At 37.6% G+C, this 16,710-nt stretch overlaps 1 protein-coding gene across 11 annotated transcripts in view; it reads right to left on the bottom strand.

Moving 5' to 3' along the window:
* Positions 1–16,710, bottom strand: part of ENOX2 (ecto-NOX disulfide-thiol exchanger 2) — a 454,293-nt gene that overhangs the window by 425,646 nt on the left and 11,937 nt on the right. For 2 of the 11 annotated variants that reach the window (XM_033118181.1, XM_033118191.1), the window contains exon 1: positions 5,264–5,304. The exons of 7 other annotated variants lie outside the window; for them this stretch is intronic. In XM_033118181.1, the coding sequence (XP_032974072.1) occupies positions 5,264–5,285 (22 nt within the window). In that variant the 5' untranslated portion in view covers positions 5,286–5,304. Of the gene's footprint in view, positions 1–5,263; positions 5,308–16,710 lie in introns of those variants that run through there. 2 more of the 11 variants (XM_033118198.1, XM_033118266.1) reach the window with 2 other exon arrangements.

Here is a 16,710-nt window from a genome sequence, read left to right as displayed (position 1 = left end):
CAGGGTAGAAGCCAGCTAGTTGTTCAGCTTCTGGAACTCTCAGGTTCTGGGAACAGTTTTGAACCTTGAACTAGAAAGAGAGCAGAAAATCTCTTTGGTGGTTAACAGTTTCTGAAGACCTGAATATTGCATGTAAGTGCTGAGTTATATACAAGGCACTAGGCTATGTACTAAGAGACTAGTAGAATAAGGTTTTGCACTTCAAGGAACTCAGTCTAGTGGGGGAAGATAGACCAAAATTAAGTATTATAATAAAGTAGCAGGTGTCATTTGTGCTGAACCTTAAATGTTGAGTAGCTCTAGGGTTGTCGGAGATGTGGAAGAATGGCAATTAAAATATAGAGGACAGCATGAAGAAAAAGCACACGAGCTTGAAAATTTGGGGGATACCTGGTGATTTAGAAGTGGTTTAGAGTGGCTAGTGAACGGATTTTACAGAAGGTGGTGTAGTGTGAGATAGGGGTATAAATGCACTCCGGGTGCCTGGGACAAAGTCATGAATACCCCTAAATGTCTCTTTGGGGGAAAAAATCCTTTAGAAGGGGTTTGAGGAGAGTAGTGGTATGATAAGATCTGTATTTAGGAAGAACACTAACAGCTAGGCATAAAATGGAGTGGAGAGAGAGTAGATATAGGAAAGATGTGCTATGATTTGGTTGTTAGGATGCATGGAAGAAAAACTACTCTGGTTGACAATGTTTGTTCTTGCAAAAAGCTGAGAACTGAGAGAGAGGCAACAGACTATGAAAGATAAATTTTTTAAAGGCTGACAATCTGAAGAAAAAAACATGAGTAGTGACTGTGTTTAGAAAAGCTGCTGGGGATGCAATGATCCACCATGTCTCTGGCAATATAGAATACCAGCAATGAAGGTCAGAAAGAAAGGAGAATTTCAAGCAGTCTGGTGAGCAGATAGCTCTACATTGTCTAAGTCTTCTAAAGACATGGACAATGGGTTATCTGCTCTGGGTGGCATTCGAGTGGGCAAACAGCTTCTTCACTGAAGCGTCCTTAAAGACATACCATGTATTACATAGTGGTTAAGAGCACAGCCTCTGGAGACAGAAATCCTGTCATTAAATTCTGATTCTGCTACTTAATAATTGTGTGACCTGGTAGGCAAGTTGCTTAAACTCTGTCTCGGTGTTTCTACACTTAAAATGGAAATAATACTACCTACCTCAAAGGAATACTGTGAAGGTTGATGAGTCTATACATATAAGGTATTTACAACATGGCCTGGCACAGAGTAAGCACTCAATAAACGTTAGCTATTATTATCAGGTGTATGTATGGGTAGAGGAGACACACTTAACTGTGCTATGTTTGATAACCCTTGAAAGCATCAGTGCTATATCTAAGGGATGGCAATTAATATAGTTTAGCAGACCAAAAGGCATCTGCAGTATCTTGTCTTGCATAGACAGCATGCCTTAACTATTACTCATACTGAGTATCTTAAGTCCTCTTAGGAAAACAGATTTAGTAAATTTTTAAATTTGTAAATATCCCTAATGATGCCCTTCAGTAAGCTAGTGCAAGCTGACTCTAGCACACCACTGGCTGGTGTATACCATCCCTTATACCCCCACCTATAAGACCTGCCTTTCACTCTCCTAAAACACACTCAGAGTAGTACTACAGGAAAAAATTCACCAGACAACCAACTTCAGCTCCCTGAACAACCAGAACCTAGAAATCTAATTGCTCTAATTTATCTGGGCCTTAAACAACACAGGAAAAAATGATTTCGCAGATGAAAGGCTTTTTCTTTCACCAATCAGAAAAATGTCAATTTCTTTAAAAGCCCCAATAAGCTCTTTTTCATTTATATTTAGAGTGCTTGTTCCCAGAAAGAGGAATAGAGTGAGGGGTGTTATCCAGAGCTTCCAACTGCACAGGAAATTTGCCACTTGAAACCAAGTTTAATATGGAGTTTCCAATCACATGCCTAGTTTTCCCAGTTCTCCTCCCTTTAACCTTGACCCATTCCCCCAAGTTCCCTACTGTATTTTTTAAGTGTCAAATTTTATTTAAGTTTGAAGAATGATAAAAGGACTTTGTATCATCCTCCCTTCTTTTTTGCTAGAGTGGAATAATAATATAAGAATAGCTTTGAGATATGTTAAAGTATAAAGATATCATCTCAGATAAGTTTAAATTCTAATTACGTGGTATATTAAACAATATATCCATTACCATCTTTCTAAAGTCTCATAAACAGGTCATAACAATACCTGCCCTAATGCTGAAGAGTTGTCTATAGTATGAACATCTAGTCATTTTCCCAGTACATGGGGATAGTCTCTAATAAATTCACATCTAAAAATGACTGCTTTAAGAACATTTCCTGAAGACGTTTTAAAAGATGCTTTACCAAAGAACTAGTATGAGCTACTCAAGTACCTGGGCTCATCTGTTGAAGTGATAATGCAATTTTAGACAGTACTCCCTTCTTCAGTGGGACAGAAAGTATATTTTTTATTTTCCCATTAAACCAATGAATTTACAATTGAGACACCATTTGGAAATTTAAAAAGATGTGAAAGCTGGTCTACATGAAAGAAAGAACAGAAAAGAAAAGAAAGAAGAAAATGTGAAACCAAGTTAGCTGTATATATTTTTTTTCTGTTGATCTGGATAAAATACTCAAATTTTAAAATGAATAGAACTTCACATTCATGGCTAGTATATTTTAAAATACACAGACTTTTATAAAAACAATCACATGGTGTTTTTTTTGTGCAGAATATTAAAAACGAACTGTTGTCTTGGAAGGAAACTACTCCAATTAACCATTCTGATTTGATATTTTACTTCCCAGTAACTTCATAAGACAATCCCTTCATTCATACTAGACTATAAATTAATCAAAATACTAATATTTTTTATACATCTGTAAATTTAATCTGGAAAGTACTTACATATTAAAATAAATGGATTAAAATAACTTGACAAAATCTCTAGAGTTCTATCAAATTACATATTTTTTAGTAAATGACTAAATTTAGTTTTCGTGATTAGTAGCTTCAGTCAAATTTACCCTGAATCTATCAACTGAGAAGTAGCCTGGTATAAGGGGGAGAAAAGCACAGATTCTTGACTCAGATCATCTAACCCAGGGGTGTCCAAACTGTGGCCCGTGGGCCAACTGCGGCCCGCAATCCATTTTTTATTGGCCCGCAGCAAATTTCAAAAATATATTTAGTTTACTTAAATAAACCAAGTGAGGCAATACGTACTTCACCTCGAGTGGGTGGCCCAGCTGTTTGTGTATTTTACCGCACATGGCCCTTGGTGAAAAACGTTGAAAAAAGTTTGGACAGCCCTGATCTAACCTATGAATTTGGGCTCTGCCACTTGTTAGATGTGCGACCTTAGACCAGTTATTTATCCTCTCAGTGTCAATTTTCTTACACATGAAATAGAGATCATAACACCACTGGATCTCACACAGGGTTGTTATAAGGATAAACTGATCAAGTATATGTTAAATCACTGTGTAAATGTTTTATACCACATCCATTATGAGTCAATAACCAACAACTCTACTACAATTATAAGTTATTTTTAATAGAGAAAAACCATGAAGAAATTAAACATGTATTCACTATTAGCATATAAATAAAATTCAGTCATAAAAGCCACCTAATTGGATTTGACATTATTCATTAGGCCATCCTGGAATTGAGAAATGGCAAGGAGATAATGTCACTTTTTTTAAACATAAACAGTTTTATGCATATTAACGTAGAGAAGTTCTTCCCATATATAGTAATTCCACAGCATAACAAAATCTAACATTTTTCCCTGCCGGAAACTTAAACCAGTAACACAGGTCAATGAGAAACCTCTATTTACTGAACAAACCAACATTTTCCACGAAATATATCTATTTACTTTTGTAGTGGAGAAAAGGAGACATTCTCTAGTTTCGATCTAAAGAGAAAAACCTCAACAACTTCTCACTTTAAAAATGTACAACGACAGTTCTTCTAGAGTCAAGTATGGAGAAAACATCCAACAAGCACAACTCTTCAACACTTAGTGAAACAAACCAACTGAGACCCAAAGAAGAAACTGAAGCTATAAATTCAAATAAATGGGCTGCAGGGAGACTACACAAATCTGTTGTTGCTTTAATTGCAGACAATTCAGCAGTTGTTGGTACAGGCTCTAAGGTTCACTGTATGCTCTTCAGCGTAACCTTGAAATATTGTCACTCACTTCTCCACATCATCTGCATGCTGTCCAATTAATGAGGAGCAAAATCAACTGTCAAACAGTCACGCATCAAAACAGAACATGATCTTTTAGCTCTTAAGCACAGGAGCACAATATTTTAAGGACAATAAAGCAAGAATGGAGGTGAAAGTCCTTGACAATAAATGATATTCAAACTTATTAAAACGTGGTTATAGGAACTAAGCTTCTGTTCTGTTCTGCAAGAAAGTGAAACTTTCTCAAGGTTTTTTCATTTGGAAGGATCCTTTCTGTCTAACTGCTGTATAAGAAGCCTTTTAAACAACATTTACCAAAACCTGATCATTCTTCAAATTCTTCATTATTATGGACCAATATTTTTCTGAAAGCATAGGAGAATATGTAAGGAACACTTCTGGTCCAATAATATTTTACAATACAGATGGTTTGGAGCTGGAATTTTAGCCTTGCTGTTTCTAGCACTTCTTTTTCTACCAGGAGAACAAACAAATAACAATATATAATGTTCATCAATCTGAGTTAAATGACGAAATAAAAATAAATTTACCAAACAAATGTGGTCTTCAATGCTTCCTATTTGAGGTTTCCTTACTCTTAATAAATCAAGACAATCAATTAAGAAAAGCAGGAGGGAAAAAAAAGAAAAACAGGAGTTAATGAACTCAAGAGAAACACAACATATTAAGTGTTTAAAAATTGCTTTTTTGCTTCCAAAGCACTGTGCCTTCTGTGCAAACACTCTAGGCTCCATCACATACTACCAGTTGCAAACGTAAGACTTGAGAAATTCAATACAAGAATATAGGAGAGAAACATGCACAATTAAGGGATAGGGACTACCAATTTAATAGAAAACCCGTATTTTGCACAGCAATCTGCTACACACATTATAGCTAGGGGCAGGCATGTTTTATGCAGCTATTTTGTTTAGCACGTTAAACCTTATTTGTCCTTCAGTACAGTTGAGCTGGAGGTAAAAAGAAGAGAAATGCACTTTGAAACAAAAGGGAAATTTCAGATAAAATAAAACACACTATACCTGTATATTGTACCAGGAACATCGTGATACTCTTCAGGGAACTGTTTCACGTTGTATATCCTGCCGTGAGTTATTCTCCCCTTACCCTCTTCTCTCCACAAGAAGCCAAACCACCCCAAGCCCCCACTACACACTACTCCTAACCCACCCCCCCCATTAATGGGAAAAAAACCCAGCTACAATTCAGCTCAGATCCGATGCTTCTGTTTAGCTCAGCTCCAGCCCAGCAACTGAGCTCTAGCAACAGAGGCCAGGGACGTGGACTCTGATGCCAGTAGCACTTCCATCCACTTCACTCACACAAAAGCAGGCAGTAGAAAATCCAGGAGTCTTAAAGACAAGGGCTGGAACTAGCTTTTATGAATTGCTATTACTGCATGTGTCACCATCCATCTCCAGTGACGGACACTTATAGGCTGAATTGGGAGTGGAGGGGGTGGGGTGCAGGAGGTTGGAGAGCAGGTGGAGAAGCAATTAGCGGTATGTTCATTGGAGAATTCGTTCAGGATTTCATACATCAGTGCCTAAAGAAACAGCATGCAGTTGACAAATCAGAACTTTACGATTTGTATGCCTTAGGAGAAATCTTAGCTCCCAGTCCCTAGCAAAATAATGCTTGCCCACTCTCACAGAGCATCGAAAGTCACCACTCTGCTTTCTCTTTCTTCTAACTACTCTTGTTCCTGAGAAATCAACATTCAAAATGAATATTTGCTAATTTCCCCTAAAGAATTGTATTTAAAAGGATGGAAGCAAAGGAAGAATAAAGAACTTAAATTCTATTGCACATGACATCTCTTAACAAAAGGCAAGAAGCTAATTAGTTTAAGTCAACTTTTCATCCCTAGTCCCATTCCCCAGGTGCAGCTTTCACACCTATTATCAGTGGATCACACAACTTTTGTGCATACATTTAACACTGAAAAGCAATTCATGTATACCTTAAAATAGTTCAGTTAAAATCAAGGTGAAAAGTTAAGAGCTATGTGTAGGACGCTCTCCATAGGTGACCTTACTTAAGAAGATACTTCACCTACCTGTAAGTGTTTCAGCTTTACTCATCTGCTAAACTGAAGCAAATTTTTCTAAACTGATTTCAAAATTAATTTTGAGTATGAACAAAAAGGAGATGGTCTCTTAGAAAGGAAACATAACACAGTTGAAGGAGTACTGGGGCTGGGTGCCAGGAAACTCAGGTTCAGGTTCTAGTTCTATAACTTTTTAGCTGTGTTACCCTGGACAAGTCACTTAACTTCTCTGGGCCTAAGTTCCTTATTTATAAATTGGACATAATAGTACCTACCCTGACTGTTTCACAGGATTGTTATGAAAAGCTAATGAGATGATAGAAACAAAACCCTTTTATAAAGACCTATAAAACTGTATGGATTATTATTATTATACCCTGAAGCAAATCTTGCCTAAATGGCTGAATTGAGGCACCTCTGTCACATAAGGAAAATGAAGAGAAAGGACCAATATAATTTCATGAAACATTCTCCAATTCTTCCAATTTTAAAATTAGAAGGAAATACTGTTTGCTCTTAAAATTCCACAGAGGAGAAATTTTTTGAAAAGGAAACAAAATAAATCTGATATATAATACATCAATAGTTTATTAAAGAGGCTGAAGACCTCTAATTCCTCTTTCCTTTCTGAAAAGTCAGTCCATTTTTCTTTATATGGTCTAGTATTATGTCCCATCTAAAATTCAAGCTACTGGACAGTGTGCATCACCTTTTGACAAATCTTTCTATTAACCTGGTACATCCTCGCTGTCCAGTGTATGGAGGCAGGATTCAGGTTGATTAGTTAAATCTAAATCCAAAAGATAAAAATCCAAAGTCATGCTTTATGAGTCTCTAAGCTGCCTTGATACTATATATACAGTGACCAGCTGGCTTAAGCTGGGACACAATTTTAGCACATGAAGTCCTGGGGTGGCCACACCTGGGGCACTCAATGATCCAGGCAATGTTTGGGGACCTTTGGTTCAGCCAAATCCCACATGTCCTGATTTCCATCTGTATGGTGGTTACCCAAGTGTGTGTCTGTCCACATAGGCCAAATCTGAAGCAGCCAAAAGAAAAGTGGGAGCTATAGCAACAATATCAGATGTCAGTTACCCTTGGCTCCTTCCAATGCCATCTGTGTCCTCAAAAAAGTGCCCATCCCACTTCGTGTGAGAAGAAAGAGAAGTTCTTCTAATTGCCCCCTTTGAATGTCACTGCTAATACTAAAAGTGTCAGTAAAATACAAATCCAAAATCCATGTGAAATTTGGTGGTGATGGTTACATAACACTGTGAATATACTTAATGCCACCGAGTGTACAGTTAAAATGGTTAAAATGGGAAACTTCATGTTTTGTGTATTTTACAATAAAAAATGAAAGAAAAGGCATAGGGGGAAAAATCAATGTGAAATCAATAGGGGAAAATGGATAATATGAATCACCAAGAGATAAGTGACTGGTAGCTAAGAGCAAGTGAGCCATTAAAAGAGGGTAGGGGAAGAGAGGAGAGAAGAGAATTAGGGAGGGGAGAAGAGAAACATGGAGGGGAGAGGGAAAGGGAGGATGAAAAAAATGAATCTAAAGTGAGAATATTTTTCTGAGCAGAAATAAACACACTTGATGGAATCATCCAAAACCTCATCTCGTAGAAAGTGGTTGCCTTTGGAGTTACTGGGAATGGACCTTTTACCATCACAGCTGCAATCCTAGCCTTCCAACTGCTTAGGTAAAAAGTCAAGAGCTTGAAAAAGCACTGACAACCCTAGCACCAGAACTCACTTTTCCTTTGGCATGTGGAAAGCTAAGCAGGTGGGATACAGTTCTCCAGGGGCCTCATCACTGCAACCCTCCACCACAGCCTTACCTGTGGCATGGCTGACCACCAATATAATTGTCAGCCCAATTTCAGGTTCAGCAGAGGCTTCCCTAATTTTTGAAACCACATTAGTAAGAAAGGAACAAAGGCTGTATTTCACAATGTTCTGCCTTTGGTCATTGCAACTAAAATCCTCCACACATTTAAGCTTGAACTTCATATTCCCCCAAGTTCCTAAGAATGGCCATTCAAAGCAAAAGAAAAAGGACAGGGAAGACTAACTTTTGTTACCTTCTTTTCCCACAGTCAAAAGATGAGGATCATAACAAGAACACGACTGACAACATGTCCCAAAAGGCAATGAGGTGGGAGGCAGCAGTTTCAACCCAGAATAGCAAGAACAGAAATGAAAACATCAGAGCATCCTGAGAAATATAAACACACAAACATATACACCAAAAAACATTGCAATGTTTCCATTGTCCTGATTTCAAACTCCAGAATGTAAGCACTAATGGTTCTCTAGTCCACCTGAGCTCCTTCTCAGCAGCCATCACCAAGCCTGATTGATCTTATCAAATGAATTCCCATTGTTAACCACCTTGGATTCTGAGTACTTTTGTCAAAAATAAAAATGCCAGTGGAAGATTTCAAAGAACCAAGAACTTGAACCAAACCATGAAGCTACACAGGGAGAAACAACACTTATTTACTAAACCCCCAACAAAATAGAAATGTTAGCAGTTTGAAAGCAACAATTAGTGAATCTATTTGAACCAGAATAAAGCTTCATGTTTTCTGAGTCTATCAAATTTGTACCAAACCCTAAGAGTTCAATCAGTTCAAGCTCCTACAAAGAACACATACCAAGACTTGGTTTCACCTGCCTAAGACCCCACAAAGGCACCACAGAATGAACACTGGATATGGAGTTGGGGAAAATGGGTTGTCCTGATTTTTTCACTGTTTGACCTTGGTCAAGTCACTTATACTCTTTTAGCTTCAGCTTGCTTGCCTTAAAATGGCTGGGCTGGGGGCCGGCCCGGTGGCTCAGGCGGTTGGAGCTCCGTGCTCCTAACCCCGAAGGCTGCCGGTTCGATTCCCATATGGGCCAGTGGGCTCTCAACCACAAGGTTGTTAGTTTGACTCCTGCAAGGGATGGTGGGCTGCGCCCCCTACAACTAGCAACAGCAACCGGACCTGGAGCTGAGCTGCGCCCTCCACAACTAAGACTGAAAGGGCAATAACTTGAAGCTGAACGGCAACCCCCACAACTAAGATTGAAGGGACAACCTGACTTGGAAAAAAGTCCTGGAAGTACACACTGTTCCCCAATAAAGTCCTGTTCCCCTCCCAATAAAATCTTTAAAAAATGGCTGGGCTGGAATTACCAATATCTCAGGTATAACAGTCTATGCCAATTGTGACATTTAGTCTAGTGACAAAATAGATGATGTCACAATTTGGCCCTAGTCTCCAGGAAGCAGAGAGATGGACCACACCAACCCCCCAAGGGTTCATGTTCCCAGCTTCTTTTGAAATATGCTTTACATAAGAACTGGGCAACTGTCCTTGCTCAGCCTTGGGAATAATCAGCCTAATACCTTTTTCCAGAATGTTTCTCTTCAAAGGAATGTTTCAGGGGCAGTTTGTTTTCCTCAAATGAAAACTACATGTGAGTGGTCTGGTCCCCAAAAGGAAGAAGACTCTAGAATATCTGGAGCACATAGTGTATGCAAAACATGGCATGATACTTTACATTATTTTTTTAAATTAGTCCTCAACAATGCAGCTGTATGGTAGGTACTGTTATCCTCATTTTATGAGGAAACTGAGGCTTAATGATGGTAAATGGCTTGCTTACAATCACTCAACTGGTAAGTGACAAAACTGGGGCTTGAACTCAAGCAATATGAATCCATTACCATACCAATATTCTAATGACTAAAGTCTGAATGACTAAGTTTCTTCTTAATCCAGTGATTCAACTGGACAGGATTAGTGAATAAATCACTTGCTGACTTAATACAGTGAAAGAAAACTTCCTTGCATTTATACTGGGTTGACAATGTAAAAAAAAAAAAATTATTGTCACAATGTGGTTAAGACCACTGGGCTCTGGTCAGAAAAACCGGAGTTTCTTGAATTCTGGCTTATGGACAAGGTACTTAACCAGGCTGAGTCTCAAGTTTTCTTATCTGGCAGATGGGAAAAGAAGTAGTATCTACTTCATTGGGGTTATTGGAAAGCGTTAATGATGTCATAGCAGCTAGCACAGAACTTGATACAAAATAATTATTCAATAAATGCATATTAGAGCTATCTTTGCATTCATAAGCAACAGAGCAAGAAAGAAAATGTTATAAAGGAAAAGGAAACTAGGATTCATTGAACTCAAGTGCACTTTGACCTGTAGTACAGATTTAGTTTAAAAGAACTTTCATGGTAGTTTAAGCCCTCACTGCCAAGCAGAAGACAGAAGGCTTAGGCTTGGAGCCTAGCGGACCCCTCAAACCCACCCAGAGCTTGCCTCACCCCCACCACCCCAGTGATAGAAGCAGAAAGGTAGCAGTTTCAGATCATAAGAACAGAATATTTGCAGTTCTGAGAACTGCAGCCCACAGCCACGGACTCGCAACCCAACTAGTTCTGGCGAGGGAGAGGGAGCCCTGGGTGCAAGACAGGCTGTGGTGGTGGTTACCGCCATTGCTCTGGGCCACCACTCACAACCCACCCCACACCTGTGCCCACCTATATGGGAAGATTCCTGCAGGAGTAAACAGCTGCTGAAATACATGGGCTTTGAAACTGGTGCAAGAAGAGCTTTGGAACTTTAGAAGCTCTCTACATCCCCCAACGGAGGCAGTGCCCTGTGACACACGCAACCTATTCACAGAGGTGAAGCCTACCTTCCTGGGAATCCCCCCCACATTGTGTGAGAAGCCGGAACACTGCAGAGAAAATATACCACTACAGGGTGACAGTAATAAAGGCTGCAGTCAGAGAGAAAATAAAATATTCCACCGACACCTACTGGAAAACGAAGGACCTCTTCCTATCAACCTGTTGCAGAACCCACTGCTGTAGATGCCTAGGAAGAGAAATAATAATTCATTAATTGCCATGAATAACCAAGGTAACAAGACAGCTCAGAAAGAAAATGAAAAGTCTCTAGAAAATGAACTTCAAGACATGGAAACACTGGACCTAAATGACACAGAATTCAAGTCTGCAGTTCTTAAAAAACTCAACAAGACACAAGAACACACAGACGGGCAGTTTAATGAACTCAGAAACACAATCACAGAACAAAATGAATATTTTACCAAAGAGATTGAAATTTAAAAAAAGAACCAAATAGAATTTCTGGAGATTAAGAACTCAATAAAGAAATGAAGAATGAAACAGCCAGCATAGGTAATAGAATTGACCAGATGGAGGAAAGAATAAGTGACATCGAATACAGAAATCTGGAAATGACAGAGATCGAAGAGAGACTTGAGAGTTAAAAGAAATGAAAGAACTCTACAAGAACTTTCTGAATCCATCAGAAAGAGCAATATAAGAATAATGGGCATACCAGAAGGACATAAAGGAAGAAGGGAACAGAGGGTATATTCAAACAAATAATTGACGAGAATGTCCCAAACTTGTGGAAAGAACTGAATCCTCAATTCCAAGAAGCAAATAAAAACTAATTACCTCAACCCCAACAGGCCTTCTCCAAGGCACATTTCACTGAAGCTGTCAAAAATTAATGACAAAGAAAGAATCCTCAAGGCAGCCAGGGAAAAGAAGACGGTAAACTACAAAGGAAAGCCCATTAGATTATCATCAGATTTATCAGCAGAAACCCTAAAAGATGAGGGAGTAGACTCAAATGTTCAAACTAATGAAAGAGAGAAATTATGAGCCAAGAATAACATATCAAAAAATGAAATCCTTTAGATATGAAGGAGGAATAAAGAACTTTCCAGACACAAAGAAGATGGGGGAATTTTCAAACACATGACCAGCACTACGAGAAATACTGAAGGAGGTTATTCGACCTGAAAAAACCAGAGATAGAATGATAGGAAATTCTCGTATATCAATAATCACGCTAAATGTAAATGGACTGAACTCACCAATAAAAAGGCACAGAGTAGCAGATTGGATAAGAAAACTAAACCCAACCATATGCTGTCTCCAAAAGACACATCTCAGATACAAGGACAAGCATAGACTCAAAGTGAAAGGGTGGAAATTGACACTCCAAGCAAATGGTACCCAGAGAAAATCAGGTGTAGCAATACTGATATCAGATGAAACAGACTTCAGGGTGAAAAAGGTAACAAGAGACAAAGATGGACATGTCATAATGGTAAAGGGATCTATACAACAAGAACACATAGCAGCCATCAATATTTATGCCCCCAATCAGGGAGCACCAAAATATACCAAGCAACTACTAACAGAACTAAAGGGAGAAATTGACCAAAAGACAATCATCGTAGGGGACCTAAATATACCATTGACAGCTATGGATAGATCATCCAAACAGAAAATAAATAATGAAACAGCAGCCCTAAATGACACATTAGATGAAATGGACATAACTGACATTTATAGAGCACTTCATCCTAAAATATCATACTATACATTTTTTTTCTAGTGTACATGGAACATTCTCCAAGGTAGACCATATATTGGGACATAAAACGAACCTAAACAAATTTAAGAAGATTGAAATCATCCCAAGCATATTCTCTGATCACAACTCTTTGAAATTGGATATCAACTGCAAAAAGACAGCAGGAAAAACCACACATATGTGGAGATTCAACAACATACTTTCAAAGAATGACTGGATCAAAGAAGAAATAAGAAGAGAGATCAAAGGATACATAAAAACAAATGAGAATGAAAATACGTCCTACCAAAATTCTGGGGATACAGCGAAAGCAGTTTTAAGAGGGAAATTCATATCATTACAGGGCTATCACAAGAAACTAGAAAAATCCCAGGTAAATAACCTCACGTTATGCCTTCAAGAACTATAGAAAGAAGAACAAATGAAACCTAAAGTCAGCAGAAGGAAGGAAATAATGAAAATTAGAGCAGAATTAAGTGAAATAGAACAAGAACACAATAGAATAAAATAATATGACAAAGAGCTGGGTCTTTAAAAAGATTAAGAAAATTGACAAACCCTTGGCTAGATTCACTAAGATAAAATGAGAAAAGGCACAGATAAACAAAATCAGAAATAAAAGTGGGGATGTTACCACAGATGCGACAGAAATACAAAGGATCATCCAAGAATACTATAAAGGATTATACGTCACCAAATTCAATAACCTAAAAGAAATGGACATGTTCTTAGAAACATATAGCCTTACTAGGCTTAATCATGAAGAACTGGAGAAGCTAAATAGACTGATCACCAGTAAGGATACTGAATCAGTCATCCAAAACGATCCCAACAGCAAAAGTCCGGGACCAGATGGCTTCACTAGTGAATTTACCAAACATTCAATGAGGATCTTATACCTGTCCTACTCAAACTCTTCCAAAAAATTGAAAAAGAGACAATACTCCCTAACTCATTTTGTGAGGCCTACATTACCCTGATACCAAAAACCTGTTAAGCATAACACAAAAAAAGAAAATTACAGACTAGTATCTCTGATAAATACAGATGCAAAAATCCTAAACAAAATTCTAGCAAATAAAATGCAACAACACATTAAAAAGATTATACATCACGACCAAGTGGGGTTCATCTCAGGGGCACAAGGATGGTTCAACATATGCAAATCCATCAATGTGATACACCACATAAACAAAACAGAGGACAAAAATCATATAATTATATAAATAAATACAGAAAAAGCATTCGACAAGATACGACATCCATTTATGATTAAAACACTTAATAAAATGGGTATGGAAGGAAAATTCCTCAACATAATAAAGGCCCTGTATGACAAACCCTCAGGTACTTCATCATTAATGGCGAAAAACTGAAACCCTTTGCTCTACGTATTGGAAGTCCCAGCCAGAGCAATCAGGGAAGAGAAAGAAATAAAAAGCATCCAAACTGGGAACGAAAAAAATAAATTGTCAGTTTTTCCAGATGACATGATGTTACTTATAGAAAACCCTAAGGACTCCACCATAAAGTTATTAGAAACAATAAATGAATACAGTAAAATTTCCAGATGCAAAATCAATGTACAAAAGTCCAGTGCATTCCTATATACTAACAACGAAATCTCAGAAAAAGAAATAAAAACAATTTCTTTGGCAATTGCAAGAAGAAGAATAAAGTACCTAGGAATAAAGTTAACCAAGGATTTGAAAAGACTTATATACTGAAAACTATAAGACATTTTTAAAAGAAATTGAAGAAAACACAAAGAAATGGGAAGACATTCCGGGTTCACGGATTGGAAGAATCAACATAGTTAAAATGGCCATATTACCCAAAGCAATATACAGATGTAACGCAATCCCCATCAAAATCCCAATGGCATTTTTTAAAAGAAATAGAAAAAAAAATCATCAGATTTGTATGGAACTACAAAAGACCCTGACTAGCCAAAGTAATCTGAAGATAAAAGAACAATGCTGGAGGTATCACACTCCCTGACTCCCTGGTACTGGCAGAAAAACAGACACACAGACCAATGGAATAGAATTGAGACCACAGAAAGAAACCCACATAAATATGGACACATAATTTTTGACAAAGAAGCAAAAAACATACAGTGGAGAAAAGACAGACTCTTCAATAAATGGTGAGAACTGGAAAGCCATGTGCAAAAGAATGAAACTGGACTGCTTTCTGTCACAATGTACCAAAATTAATTCAAAATGGGATCAAAGACCTAAACATAAGACTTGAAACAATAAACTGCATAGAAGAAAACATAGGTACTAAACTTATGGACCTCGGGTTCAAAGAGCATTTTATGAATTTGACTCCAAAGGCAAGGGAAGTAAAAGCTAAAATAAATGAATAGGACTATATCAAACTTAAAAGCTGCTGCACAGCAAAAGAAACAATCAACAAAATAAAGTGGCAACCAACTCAACGGGAGAAGATATTTGCAAACAGCACCTCTGATAACAGGCTAATATCCAAAATATACAAGGAACTCATACAACTCAACAACAAAAAAACAAACAACCCAATTGGAAAATGGGCAGAGGACCTGAAGAGACATTTCTCCAAAGAGGACATACAAATGGCCAACAGACATACGAAAAAATACTCAACATCACTAATCATCAGAGAAATGCAAATAAAAACCACAATGAGATATCACTTCACCCCAGTGAGAATGGCTGTTTTCAACAAGACAAATAGTAACAAGTGTTGGAGAGGCTGTGGAGGAAAAGGAACCCTCATACACTGTTGGTGGGAATGCAGATTGGTGCAGCCACTGTGGAAGACAGTGTGGAGGCTCCTCAAAAAATTACAAATAGAATTACCGTATGACCCAGCAATCCCTCTCCTGGGTATCTACCCAAAAATCTGAAAACATTTATCTATATAGACATTTGTGCTCCATTATTCATTGCAGCTTTATTTATGGTGGCCAAGACATGGAAACAACCAAAATGTCCTTCGATAGATGAATGGATAAAGAAGTTGTGGTATATACACACAATGGAATACTATTCGGTGGTAAGAAAAGATGAAATAGTACCATTTGTGACAACATAGATGGATCTTGAGATTATAATGCTAAGCGAAATTAGTCAGAAAAAGTAGAGAACCATAGGATTTCACTGATATGTGGTATATAAAACTGAAAACAACAAAAGAACAAGACAAACAAATAAAGAAACAAAAACTCATAGACATAGACAATAGTTTAGGGGTTACCAGGGAGTAAAGGTTGGGGAGGGGGGTTTTGGAAGAGGGTAAACGGGGTCTAATATATGGTGATGGAAAGAGAACTGACTCTGGGTGGTGAACACACAATGTGAGGTACAGATAATATATTACAGAATTGTACACCTGAAATCTATGTAACTTTACTAACAATTGTCTCCCCAATAAACTTTAATTTAAAATAAATAAATAAATAAATAAATATTTAAACAAAAAGAAGATGCGGTATATATACACAATGGAATACTATTCTGCCATAAGAAAAGAAATAGTACCACTTGGGACAACAGGGATGGATCTTGGGATTATTATGCTAACAAAATAAGTCAGACAGAATAAGTCAAGAACCATATGATTTCACTTATATGTGGTATAGAAAACTGAAAACAACTAAAGAACAAGACAAACAAATGAAGAAACAAAAGCTCATAGACAATAGTGTAGTGGTTACCAGACGGTAAGGAGGGTCGGGGATGGTAGATGAGATTAAAGGGGATCAAATATATGGTGATGGAAGGAGAACTGACTCTGTGTGTTGAACACACAATGTGATATATAGATGATGTATTACAGAATTGTACACCTGAAATCTATGTAACTTTCTTAACAATTGTCACTCCAATAAACTTTAATTAAAAAAAAAAAAGTTTTCAGCGGCCCTACCCTACCCTCTAAAACTAAGCTTCATCTTGCAGAAGATTAGTATATCTATGAAATAACATGAAAACACTA

Source organism: Rhinolophus ferrumequinum, chromosome X (assembly GCF_004115265.2).
Source record: "Rhinolophus ferrumequinum isolate MPI-CBG mRhiFer1 chromosome X, mRhiFer1_v1.p, whole genome shotgun sequence".
In the NCBI taxonomy this organism is placed as follows: domain Eukaryota; kingdom Metazoa; phylum Chordata; class Mammalia; order Chiroptera; family Rhinolophidae; genus Rhinolophus; species Rhinolophus ferrumequinum.
This window is presented reverse-complemented; position numbering and strand designations above follow the sequence as displayed.